The 13975-nt window shown below is 37.6% G+C and overlaps 1 protein-coding gene across 1 annotated transcript; it reads right to left on the bottom strand.

Moving 5' to 3' along the window:
- Window positions 1–283: 283 nt before the first annotated feature.
- Window positions 284–2945, bottom strand: LOC107820257 (B3 domain-containing transcription factor VRN1). Its single transcript, XM_075234366.1, has 5 exons — window positions 2647–2945; window positions 1575–2028; window positions 1286–1464; window positions 797–1180; window positions 284–661 (listed from the first exon to the last, which is right to left on the bottom strand). Exons 1-5 carry the CDS (start codon window positions 2761–2763, stop codon window positions 410–412), a joined length of 1386 nt encoding a protein of 461 aa, XP_075090467.1. The 5' UTR covers window positions 2764–2945; the 3' UTR covers window positions 284–409.
- Window positions 2946–13975: the final 11030 nt, after the last annotated feature.

Genomic DNA, 13975 nt, shown 5'->3' with positions numbered 1-13975 from the left:
TATGTTTATTTAGAATCCAAAATGTTGAAATCATCAAAGTCAACCATTAGAAAGGTTCTTTAATTTCTGGAATCAACGTCTAGGTGCCCGGGGGTTAGGGTTTGAGCCCTACTTCGAACATTAACATCCAAAACAAAATACATGAAGGAGGGGATACGTGTTGCCTACCTCCTTATAACATTAATCAGAATATACTCAACTCTAAACAAGAAGTCATGAGAAAAAAAAATATACAAGAAGTTAATACGTATTACAAAATAAGAAACTCAAAGGTTTTACATGCTTCGGGTGAAAGATATTGCTTTAATTTATGTTGGAAGGAATACTCCCCTTTGCAAAAAGCAGAAATACAAAAGGCAAATTGATCAAGTATACATTGAAGTCAGAATCTTAAACAAGTGGAACCATCTCACACACCTTCGACTGCAGGAAATATGTAGACATTGAATAAAAATTTGGTTCTACTAACCTGTTCGAAGACACAAACATCACCTACTTTTATGTTATTGTCCTGCACAAACTTCTTCCAACCTGAATTCAACCTACCATTTTTTGTTCCAACAGTACAATTCAAAGCCCATGATCTCTTGTTTGGAACTTGAAGCACCACATCGCTATATCTAGTGGGGAAATATTTACTAGCAATCACCCGTGATATGGTCTGTCAAAATGAACAATGCTTTAACATTTAGACGAAAAGATTCATCATTTAATTGTGATTCTTTGTCACAGATTAGCGTTTTTTGGACATAAAAGGATGAAAGCTCAGTAGATCTTCAGAGAGTAAGTATCTTACCAATGAGGGGCCAGAAACATATGATGGCTGCATAGGATATATGAAGAATGGATTTTCAGACGTAAAAGCTTTTGCTCTTTGATAGGCTGGGGAACATGGAACTGAAGCCTCAGCGTTGATAGACTCGTTTGTACTATCAGAAACCCCTGGAAATATGGTGACATCTATCAATAAGAGCTTAGTGTCTTTAATCACTTCGAGGACACAAACATCACCAGATTTTAACTTATTGTCCAGGACGAATGCCTTCCATCCACAAGTAAATTTAGCATTTCTCGTTCGTAAAGTGCATTTGACAGTCCAAAATCCACTTCCTGGAACACGAAGCACTAACTTGCCACGGTTCTGCATGAAATACTTCCGAGCAAATTTCAACGGTATGGACTGCCAAAAAAGATCAATTATAAATTGAGTTTAAAGTTGTGCATATGTATGGAATGAATAAAAACAGATCAGGTATCGGGCATTCCACAAAGTTTGAAATATCACCAGACTGTGTGGTCTTGTGACATATGATGGATGCATAAAAGATATAATGAATGGGTTCTTAGATTTAAAAGCTTTTGCTCTTTGGTAGTTTTCAGCTCTCTCTTCGTCCCTCTCTGCGTCGCTCTTACTGGTAAAAATGTTGGATTGTTGCTCCTGCTCCCTACAGCCTTCGCTTCTTTCTTGAAACAGATATCCAAAAGAAAGTATTACTACCAAATTATAATGTAACACAATGACTGATTTCATTCTGTTCATAGCTAATAAACCAGATTATAAGATGCATTCTTACCTAGTGAAACTGCATTCCCTTGATACTCTTCTTCCTCGATTACTTTAGTTTGAACGTTAACTGGAATATCATCCTCTGCTTCCCCTTCTTGTCTTTTTCTTTTTCTCTCCTGGCCTAAGGGACCATGGCTCAGATTTTCAACAGAATGCTCAGCCACATCCGAAATATCTATGGAATCATCCGACTCAATCTCTTTTGTTGGATATTCAATTTCTGAAGCACTCAAATCAAATATAGTGACATTAAAATGGGAACGAGCATTGTATCCAAACATCAAAAAGTGGCCGCAGCTTATTGAATAGAAGTCACTGAAATCTTGCCATCCAATGCCAAGACAAATTTGGCCTTGAGAATGAACCACTTCAACCTCCCATACATCTCCACTTGGAACCTCAAGATACACAGGGTTTAGCATGTTCTTGCAATATCTGCTCGCAAAGTTTTCTGGAATCCTCTGCGCGCAAAGGAAATAAGCACTCAGTTTCACACATCTCGGAATCAAGACAGTGGCAGATCTGTATAATTGGCAATAGATGCCCACGCACTCAGCATTTGGTTCGACATATGTTAGATTGTTCCACATGTTGAGAGAATAAATTGTTTGTCCTCCACAATTTTCACATATTGAGCTATCTTTTGAAGAATTAGGCCAAAGGTCCCTTCTTTTTTACATGGTATCGGATTAAGACCCATCCTTATACTTGGTATATCAAATGTTGGACCACATGTTATATGTTCGGGCTCCAAATGTCTAGCCTTAGGTGTGCAACGAATGTTATAGATTGTTCCACATTGGTTGGGGGAATGGGTTTTTCTTCTTATCCTCACTTCATGAGCTACTTTTTGAGGTTAGACACACACCCACCACACACACACACACATACACACACACACACACACACACACACACACACATATATATATATATATATATATATATATATAGTTCCAGTAAATCCGCTGTTAATAACGAGGGATACAGTTCCAGTAACAAGAAAATCTGAATCAGTCCATGAATCAAGATTGAAAACAGCAGAATGAAAAGAAATTAAAGGAGGAACAAAGTACTGACCAGACGGCGGCATTCATGTTGGGATAATATAATCTTGAAGAACTTTGGTTGAGTAATGTTAGTAGAAGAATTCCAAATGGAGCCTTCACCACTTCGCGTCTGGCGCTTAGCTGCCATGACTGATCTTTGACAATTGAGCAAGAACGATACGTGAGGGAGCAGAGTCGTAGCATATTATGCTCCTTAATGCGACCGATTAACCCAGAGATAGAGGAGGCGAAGTCATTACTAGTGTTTTGGCTTTTCTATTTCCTAATAAAAGGTTCGCCGAACTTAAAAAAGAAAAACAGTATGTTTGATACTGTGAAGCGTAACTTACGAGGCAAAAGAGGTAAGACCCAAGTCCGGGCCTACGTTGCCTCCGGAACCTAAATAATGATATTTTGGACTCAAAACACCAAAATACATAAAAAAGAGTTGAGTACCATTTTATATATTTTACCTGCGCTGTAACTTAACGGTCAATTACCCCGTTAAGTAATAGATGCTCTATAGTCGATATTTTAAACTGCCATGTATAACGCATATATTACATGCGCTAAAGTATAACGCACCCCAGTAAGTTAAAACCCTCATTCTTCCCCAGGCAGCCTCGATGATTCCCCACTCCCTCCCCAATATTTTATACTGCTATGTATAGCGCATATTGTAGACTGATTTGTTCATGTGCATATTCAAAATCGATTGGGTTGTGTATAACCATATCATTTATGGCGTGGGTGGTTATATTTGTTTCTTGGACTACCTCTGTGTTCTGTATTTTAGAATTTTGTCGTAACTGGCGACCTAATGTTTATTGATGAACCTATGGTCGATTGTCTTCTAATCATAGATGTTTGCTGGAATTGAGGCTTATTTTTCTTATTCCGATCATAAGTTTCAAATTATGAAATATGACATTGCATATTTGCATGTAGGGAACATGAGGAAGAAATAAATTGCTAAGAAGAATATTCCTTCATCAACGAAGGCAATTGCACAACCTTCAAAGCCTCCAAACATGAAAGAAAATGTAGAAACACAAGAAGTATCGCCAAGTAAAACAAATGTTGGGCCTTCAAAAAATTGCTACCAGGAAATGAAATGTAGATACTTCTAAAGCTTCCCCTAATAAAGGAAATGCTGAGATTTCTAAGCGTGATATGAGGAAAAAAGAACAAAGAGCCAACAAAGTCTACTGGTAAAAAAGAACAAGATCAAGGTATATATTAGTTGACGAGGATATACCTGCTAGTGAAAATCTGTTTCAAGCAGCTTAGCATTAGAGGGTGTTGATGATGAGGAGGAAGAAGACTTGGATATAAATGTAGTACAAACTCAAATGGAAGAAAGAGTTTCTGAAAAAATAATTCTCGAAGAAGAAAATGACATTGATGATGAAGCTTTAGGTGGGGAGGATGATGAAAATAGTGATGATGACGCTCAAGAGGTTGATAAAAATGTTGAAGAAGAAAAAGAAAAAGATGTAGTAGAAGAAGATGATGATGATGAAGACGATGATGAAGGAACAACTTGAAGATGGTGAAGATGGCTGGAAAGTGAAACACATGCAGCCGTTGAAGGTGACCAGGATGCTCTGTCAATTTCTGTGTTTGTAAGGGCGATCGACGCATCTAGATACAAATTCAGGACTTTTCTAAGAAAGCATAGACGTTTCCCGTCCAAGATTAGTGTGACGTCTAGGATCAATGTATTCCATGAGTTCAAGGATAAACTTAGAACAATCAAATTGATGAAAAAGTTTAATAATAGTTGTTTTGGAGAGTTTGCAAAATTTTCACAGCACTAGATACAGTTCAATGAATAGCTTGTCCATTCCATGCTTATTCGCCGAATTTATTGTGCGAAAAAGCACGAGTTATGGTTTTTAATTGGAGACAAGCATGTTCACTTTGGATTGAAGGAGTTTGCTATGATGACTGGATTGAATTGTGGTGCCAAATCCAATAAAGAACAAATGAAGAAAATGATGAATGATGGCGAAGCATTCTGAGACAAAGTTTGCCAATCTAGCAGGAAAGGGGTGGAAGCAGAGCTGCTTTTGAAACAGTTGAAGTCCAAGAGGTTTGACACAGTTGAGAGGTTTAAGATTGCGTTGGTGTGGTTTGTCCATTCAGTCTTGCTTGCAAGGGATAACATATCGTGCGTCGATAAGAAGTGAATTTGTATGGATAACAATTTGAAAGTTTTCATGAAATATCTGTGGGACAAGGAGTGTTTTGAGATTGCAATTGAGTACTTGAAGAAGGACATGTTTCCAATGTACAAATCATATGTCAGCAAAAGGAAGTAAAAAAAAATCTCTAGTAAAAAGTCCAAATCAGCTAGTTATGCCCTGTTCGGCTTCCCATGGGCATTCATGGTAAGTATTAAAAAAACCTTCTCAAAATTTCTTTGCAGTTGAATACTATTATTTTATTTACTGCAGACAAAAATTAATACTTTTTGGTTCATGAAAAAATGTAGGCATGGGCGTACAAAGCAATTCCGCTATTTGGTCGTAGTGCCGAGAAATCAAAGGTCATACAGATGCCGCTGCCAAAGATGTTGAGATGGCACAACAAGAAAGTGACATCTGACCCTGATTGTGATCCCTTTAAGCAGAGAGTTAATGACCCTGGTATAGTAAGATAGGGAGTGCAATAACACTCCACCAGTAGATTAGAATGAACTAAAGTAGGAGATTATCATAGACCTCATGTCTATTTTTTTGTATTACTTGTCTATTGACTTCTATCTATGCTATATTTAGGGGGTGAACCATTACCTTATTCCTACCCTATGTGAGATGGATATGGACTACATGAAGAATTTTATACCATATGACGATGAGGTAGCGGATCCTATAATCGACCAGCTAGCGGCTGATTTGGAATGGGTGACTGCCATTAAAAAGGCACTTGGTGCAGTGAGCTTGGAGACTAATGATGAAGTTGACTTTGCTGATGATGATCCTTTGGGTGGGAGTATTCCTGGTTCATCAATAGTTGGTGATTTTTTTGATATTGATAGAGAAGGACCATGCAGGATGTGCAATGCTTAACCAAGTGATATAGATGTGCGTGAAGAGTTGAAGGTTCTAAATGACAAATTGGATAAGTTGTTGAAGATCCTCGGGGAGATGCACAATCAGAATGAGAGCCCTTCTAAAGTAGTTGAGTCACCTTGGTACAGGGTTACAAGATTGCAAAGCAGATTGAGGAATGCTCCAATTTCTGCAAGCAAGATGAGGAAGCTGAAACAGATCAAGAAGAAGAAACCAAAGGTAGACATACTCAAACCAGTTTCGGAGGAAGATAAGAAAGTATTATGTGAATGGTTTGACAAGAAGGAGAAGTTTCCCAAAAACTTCTTGACTGGCAGCTATGGTTGGAGGTTGTTTTAGCAATTGTGCTATGCTAACCCGTCTGTTTTAATTTTTGTAAGTCCCTTAATCATTGCGTGTATTTTTTTTTTAGTATCTCCATATTTAACATATATTTTTAAATAATATTTAACATGTGGAGGATATTTTGGCACTGATGCGTGTACGAAACATAAAACGTCCACACATTTATGCCATGTTGTTATGGATGTTGCATTATGAAACAACATGTGCACTGCATGGTATAAGGTCGAGGAGGCTGCCAGTAAAGAGGGAAAGGATTTGGACTTTTGTCAGACAGTTGATGCGTGCCAAGACTTGTGGTTTACACCCCTAATGCTATATTCTCAAGGAAGTATGCCAAAACCAGGCATTGTGGAGTGGTGCAAGGCTAAGGTGATGCAATATGTATGGAAAATTGATAACAAGTATTTTGTACCTGTTGTTTTCCACTTGGTAGAGGGTTTGATTTGAATTTACGATAGCAATGTCAGTTTGTATGATGATGGTAAATTAGAAGAATTTGTACAACCTCTCACACTAATGATGCCCAGGATTTTGATGAAAACTGGACAGTTTACAGACTTAGGCCAAGATGTGCTTACGAGAAAATGGTCTTGGGAGCGTATTATGGATGTTCCATCCATTCAGCAAAGGTAAATTAAATGTTCCATCCATTATATTTTACTCATTCTTCTAGTTTCTTTAATAACTAATTTTGTCTTTGATTATTATAGTGAAAGCAGTGGAGCCTATGCAGTGAAGGTCATTGACTTCCTCCTAACTGATACGCCGCTGGTGCAACTTAATGACAAGCGAATGAAGTTGTTTAGGAAAACAAATACAGTGGATATCTTCAGGGGAAGGATGGACCCTTCTTAGTTTTATAAGTGTAATTTATATTTGTGTTGGTCATAGAACAAAATTATTTTGGATGAACTTGTAGTAATTATTGATATTTGCATCAACCTCTATGTAATGAAACTAACTTTTTGCTGATTAACTATTGATGGTATAATTTTTATTTCCTAAGCACTTCCTTTTTGTATTACAATAAGCATCTAGAGGTTGCATAATAGACAATGTGTCTAGTACTAAACTAGCAACTTGGTTTCGTAATAGACATTGGGTCCATCAATAAACAAGCTACTTGGTTGCGTAATAGACTCGAAGTCGCTTATAATAACTTCTTCAAATATAATACTGTATTAGGCAGATAGAGGTTGCATAGTAGACACTTGGTCCATTAATAAACTAGCTACTTGGTTGCATAATAGACTCAAAGTGGCGTCTAGTAACTTCAACAAATTTAACATTATATCAGTACAACATTACATGATCCAAAATACTTCTAACAAAACAAACTTAAAGAAACTATTTCTCGTAACAACAAATCAATGTTCCTTCTCACTTTATCATCCAAGTTGCCACAAATCCGACAACGACACACAAAAGCATAACCCAATTATTCAGCCTCATTTTATTCATCTTAACCATCCCTTCAACTGTACAATTTACAGGAATATGCCTATCTCCAGTTCAATCCCTCCATCATCATCATCTTTCTCATGAACATCCACTGCTAATATATTTTCAAGTTCAATCACCTTTATCTGTAGAATAATTTTTTCACGCTTAAGAGCGTATTCACACTTCAAACTACTGATAAGGTCAGGAATCGTTGGATCTAGCAGATCATCTTCCCATTCTCAAAATTGACATCGTTTACCCTTTCGAATCAAGTGGAAAAATAATTTTAATTGTAAAATTAAAAAGAAGCCAATGAGTGGAATTTATCTTACCTTAGTTTTGGAATATTTTGAGAATCGCCTACCAGCATTCACCAGAGTTGTAGCTATATATTGACTGTCAACCATGCCGTAGTGACAATTCTTTCTCGGCCCAAAGGATGCACGTCACACTTGACTCATTTTTCTTCAATTGTTTGAGTAATATTTTTTGGAAGTAAAAATTAGGGTTGAAATGCGATAAATTTTATTTTGAGATGGCATGTGAAATTGGTAATGTTAAATAGGTCAAATGGGTTAATTTTAACGGGTTAAAAAAATATGGTTAAAATATGATCAATTTTATTTTGATTACATGGCCGGTCAAATGGGTAATTTTAAATGGGTCAAATGGGTCATTTCAACGGAAAAAAATGATTGGGGATAGGACACATGGACATATTTTAATTTTATGAACAACACGAGCTGCCTTGCATCAGCCACTAGTCACTGATAAACTTCTTTAATAGTCTATAAACCCTGAACCCTAATCCCAACCCCAACCCTTGACATTCAACATATATCAATAGACTTCCTTAATGGGTGAGTGTCAACTTGAGGTTTCCTCCTCAACTCTTATTGCGGTCGAGGGTAAACTAATGGTCGAGAATTCATACCATTAAGAGTTGGTCATTCTAGAACATGTAACAAATCAAGAAGCAAAACCTCTACGTAAATGGTACCTTTCCATATGACTTCTCGTAAATGACGTGACTGTTGAGAATTTTGAGAAACTAATTGATACTTTGAATTGGCATATTCGATGTATTTCAATTAATTAGATATGTCCTTTTCATATTGGCTGCCAATGGTTATTAACACTAGACATTAAATTAACTACCTAAACCAATGGTTATCAATAGACTACCTAAACCAGCGCAACAAGTCTTGGTTAAATTAAAAATATGGATGGAGGTTAAAAATAGAACATTAGTTGATTACATGTGGTTGAAGAAGGAATAAGGGGTTGATCGTAAAACAGTAGTCTATGGGATAAGTTGGTCACACGACTCCTTCTTAAAATAAAGAGGTTGATTCTAGATCATAGGTCTACAATAGACAATGTGGGTAGTTGATTCTAAAACAGTAGTATATGATATAAGGTCACATGACTCGTTCTTAAAATAAGGGGATTGATTCTAGATCATAGGTCTACAATAGACAATGTGGGTGGTTGACCATAAAATAGTAGTCTGTGAGACAACTTGGTCACATGACTCCTTCTTAAAATGAGGGGGAGGGGGAGATTGACTCTAGATCATAGGTCTACAATAGACACTGCTGATGGTTAACCATAAAACAATAGTCTATAATGTACAATATAACAATTGATAGTAGAAACAACAAGTGATTACAAACAACAAATCTAGAATATTAAAAGAGCTAATTATCTTTATTACAATACCAATAACTAATAGATCAAGAATATTGTAACAATACTTTACAAATAGTTTTCTTGTGGCCAAGTTCTTTGCAAACGGAACATTTATTTTTGCCTTTTTTCCTGCTGCCAGAAGAACCACGTTCTAAAATGCTTGGCCATCTCTTAGTCTTTCTTCTACCCTTTGTAGGCTCGACATCGGGTGGAAGTAGTTTTGTGGATTGAATCTCGCCAGACACCACTCATTTCTATTATGTAGGAATTATGTGAATGGTTCCTTCATATGCAGCTAAATATGTTGAAACCTTATAGAACGAAGAGGAGTGATCGTAAATAGAGGAACTATATCCATACCAAAGCTCAATCTCAGAGCTGCCATTGCATGTGAGGCAGGGTATGTTTTCCAATTCAAACTGTAATAAGAACATTTAGTTCAAATCCAGTTCAACTACTGCATCCCTGTCGTGACCGACAACACTTAATTAGTTATTCTCTAATTGATGCACCCGGAGCGCGTCACCAACAACCATATTATTCCTAATCTTCTTTTCAGCAGAAGGAACAAAGAGGGTCAAAATATTTTTCATTTCATTACGCCTCTCCTTGAATTTTTCTGCAAACTTTCGAATAATATGATTGAATATGCCAAGGATTGGTAAGTCTCTTTGATCCTTAAGCATTGCGTTAAGCGATTCTGCAATGTTTGTTGTCAATACGCTATATCAGTTTCCTGGAAAGAAGGCCCTGCTCCACTTTTGGAACCTAATTTCATTCGCGAGACAGTTAGCTACTTCCCTGCTTTTATCACGCAATTGCTGAAAATTATCAAAGAATTCCTCAGCATTGTATGACTGTGCGACAAAAAAGAAATGCTTAATAAAAATTCCACAATGAAACCTCTTGCGCATATTTTCAGCAATGTGACACGTACAAAAACCATAATGAGTGGCCGTACATTTTTTGAAACCATTCCAAATAGACAGATGTCAATCAGAGATAATGCACAATTCATCATTGTCATCAACAATGTGCCGCAACTATTAAAAAAAGTAGGTCCAAGAATCATCGCACTCTTTATCGACTACACAAAACGCAATTAGAAAAATGTGATTCTCTATATCTTGTGTCACAACAGACAAAAAGCAACCTTCATGCCTGCCACTCAGAAATATCCCATCAACAACAATAACCTTTCTCATATGCGCGAATCCCTTAATGAAAGCTCCAACAGTTAAGAAAAAATATCTAAAATGCAATTTATCATCAACATTCAAATCAACAATACTTCCTTCATTATAGGACAACATAACATGGCGATACGCTTCCAACAAAGCATACCCCTCTTCCCGAGTACCCCTGATCATAGCCTTAGCTATTTCACCTACCTTCCAGCTCCTCCTATAAGTAAGATTTTGGTTAAAATCTATAAAAATACCATCCTTCATATCTGACGAGGATGGGCCTTTACCATTAACATATCGTTCCTAGTAATATGTATCCCGAAAGTCTCCGACGACGCGTTAGGATGACTGCTTGATATGTGTTGTACCCTGCATGTGTGCTCGCCATGGTACTTAGTAATATAAAACCTATCAGAACTCTCGTACTTTAAAGCGCGTACTTCCACGAGCAACTCACATCTCGGCATCCCACCGAAGTTAATTTACTGCTACTCTTCTTCACACGAAATGTAAAATGCATTTTCACAGAAGTAACTTCCAACTGTTTCATTACATCCAATTTGTTGTCGAAATATTTCTCAAGGAAAAAACCTGTACCATCAGGGTGGTTGTCTTGTGTAGCTAATAAGTCCACCAAGCCTTCATCTCCAGCTGCCCGACCGACAATATCTAGGATCTCTTCCGCTCCATATGCATCTCCCGACCATACGAGTTCATTTCATTGTCATAAAAATCATGCAAGTCATGATTAAATCCATTGAAGCCATTTTCACCATTCTTTCCTCCTCTACTTCTAAAATTGGTGGTTGTGTTGGTGGTGGTGCAACTGCGGCATTCGAACCTTGATGAGACCTATCCGCAGAAATTTCAGCCCCTTATTTAAATTCATTTTCAGTCACAAATATCTTCATACAAGGCCTCATACCATCAATTGTAAGATCGAGGAGGTACAATTGCAAATCATTATCATTCTTAACGAATGAAGGAGGAATCTTGTCTCTCTTTGTCAAGACCCCAATTTTCCCTCGTGGGATGTCGTGACGGCACCTAGTCTCTAAGACTAGGTAAGCTTGACAATTATGCGGAATAACTGAATATAAAGCTGAAACTCAAACCTCATCATGTGAAATAAATTCAAAATAGTTACAACTCCCAAAACCCGGTAGAAATAAGTCACAAGATCTAAATAGAAATGCTAAATATCTTTATACATCATAGTCTAAAGAGAATAAGGAAGGCAACATAATAAGGATAGAGGGGGACTCCAAGGTCTGCGAACACTGGCAAATATACCTTGAAGTCTTCACGCACATGCTAGCTCACTGATATCTAGTCTGGTAGGAAGAACCTGGATATGCATAAAAAGATGTGCAGAAGAGTAGTATGAGTACACCACAATGGTACTTAGTAAGTGTCAAGCCTAACTTCGGTAGAGTAGTGACGAGGTCAGGTTAGGGCCCTACTGGAAATAGTACGAAAATAAGACATGAGATATAATAATGTAATTAGATGACTGAGAAGTGTAACAATAGAAATTCACAGAAGATAACAACCTAGAATTCAAGAAGTCAACTACAACACGTAAGGAAACAAGAATCTTACAAGTTAATAAATAACAACAATACAACAAATAGAGGTAAACAACAGGGGAGCTCCAGAGATACCTCTAGTCCCAAAAATAAATATCTCACAACGGCACGGTAGAAACCTCGTGCCACAATAACACTCCGCATGGCAGAAACCTCGTGCCACAACAACACTTCGCACGACAAAAACTTTGTGCCACAATAACACTCCACATGGCAGAAACCTCGTGCCACAACAACACTCCGCACGGCAAAAACTTGGTGCCACAATAACACTCCGCATGGCAGAAACCTCGTGCCATAATAATACTCCGCACAACAGAAACCTCGTGCCACAACCTATCAGTTATCTCAGAAAACATCACGAAAACAACACATAACAAATGGAACAATGAAATTACAATAAGGAATCCTACAGTTAAAAAAATGAATAAGAAATTAAAGGAAGAAGGTAATTCAACTAAGCATGTTGCACAAATTGCAAGTAAGAGATAAGACACATAGACATGTGACATTAGGCTAAATATGATGAATACACGTGCTAGAGTAACTCAATTAAGGGAATAAAAAGGAACTACTTAGGAAAAATCAGAATTTCAACATTTAGCCCGAGTACGCACTCGTAACCTCACGTACATGGCCTTCACGTTTTGCAATTTACCATAACAGTACCAAATCCTAAGGGAAATTTCTTCCACACAAGGTTGGACAAGTCACTTACCTCAAACCTCGCTCAATCAATCAATAAGAAGGCCTTTTCCTCGATTTTCCAACTCCGATCGGCTCGAATATAGCCAAAATAATTACATACTATAAATATAACTATAAGAAACTAATTTAAATAATAAAACTACGACTTTAGCAAAGAATTGAAATATCACTCCAAAAAGTCGACCCGGGCCCACGTCTTGGAACCCGACCAAAATTATAAAATCAGAACATCCATTCGATATCGAGTCCAACCAAACAAGGTGATCCTATTCTCGCAGAAGAGGACCTAGGGGTTGTAGTGAAATTCTACAGGTGCGGAGCCGCAGATGCGGCAGTGGGTTCGCAGATACGAAATCGCTGGGCAGAAAAGGGCTAAGTTCGAGGGTTTGATTTCATTGTCCATTTTTGGACCTAGAGAGATCGGTTTGTGGCGATGTTTTGAGGGTTTTGCAAGGAAATAATTTGGGTAAGGATTCTTAACTCATTTTTGATTAATTCCCACGAATCTATTGTTGTTTCCCCTCTAGATTCTTATAGTTATATTTATAGTATGGAATTATTTTTCCCAAATCGCCTTCTTATTGATTGATCAAATAGGTCATCAATACGTGGCAATGGATACATGTTCTTCACTATAACCTTGTTCAACTGGCGATAATCAATACACATTCGCATAGAATCATTCTTCGTTTTTACAAACAAGACATGAGCACCCCTAGGTGACACACTGGGACTAATGAATCCCTTATCAAGCAACTCTTGCAACTATTCCTTTAACCTTTTCAACTTTGTTGGGGCCGTACGATAGGGTGGAATGGAAATGGGCTGAGTGCCTGGTAACAAATCAATACCAAAGTTGATATCTCTGTCAGGCGGCATGCCCGGAAGATCTGCCAGAAATACATCTGGATAATCCCTCACTACCAAAACTGACTCGACGGTAAGAGTATCAATACTAATATCCCTCACATATGCCAGATACGCTTCACACCCCTTTTCTACCATCCACTGAGCCTTTAGAAGTGAGACAACCCTGCTAGGAACATAATCTAAGGTACCTCTCTACTCTAGCCATGGTAGATCTGGCATAACCAACGTCACTATCTTGGCGTGATAATCAAGGATAGCGTGATAGGGCGACAACCAGTCCATGCCCAAAATAATATCGAAATCCACCATACTGAGCAATAATAAATTGGCTATGGTCTCAAAACCACTAAGAACAACCAAACATGATGGATACACGCGGTCAACAACAATAGAATCTCTTACGGGTGTAGACACATAGATAAGAGAACTCAAAGAATTATGGGATACAC

The sequence above is a fragment of the Nicotiana tabacum genome, chromosome 17 (assembly GCF_000715075.1).
Source record: "Nicotiana tabacum cultivar K326 chromosome 17, ASM71507v2, whole genome shotgun sequence".
Classification (NCBI taxonomy): domain Eukaryota; kingdom Viridiplantae; phylum Streptophyta; class Magnoliopsida; order Solanales; family Solanaceae; genus Nicotiana; species Nicotiana tabacum.
The sequence above is the reverse complement of the archived record's forward strand: the minus strand, read 5'-3'. Positions and strand labels throughout refer to the sequence as shown.

What these genes read in the sequence shown, in the direction of transcription:
- LOC107820257 (XM_075234366.1), bottom strand. Translation starts at nt 2,763, where the DNA reads ATGGCAGCTAAGCGCCAGACGCGAAGTGGTGAAGGCTCCATTTGGAAT. An exon ending in AGGGAATGCAGTTTCACTAG is followed by an intron (nt 1,465 to 1,574) that starts GTAAGAATGCAT and finishes ATCTGTTTCAAG; the next exon opens with AAAGAAGCGAAGGCTGTAGG. An exon ending in TCACAAGACCACACAGTCTG is followed by an intron (nt 1,181 to 1,285) that starts GTGATATTTCAA and finishes CTTTTTTGGCAG; the next exon opens with TCCATACCGTTGAAATTTGC.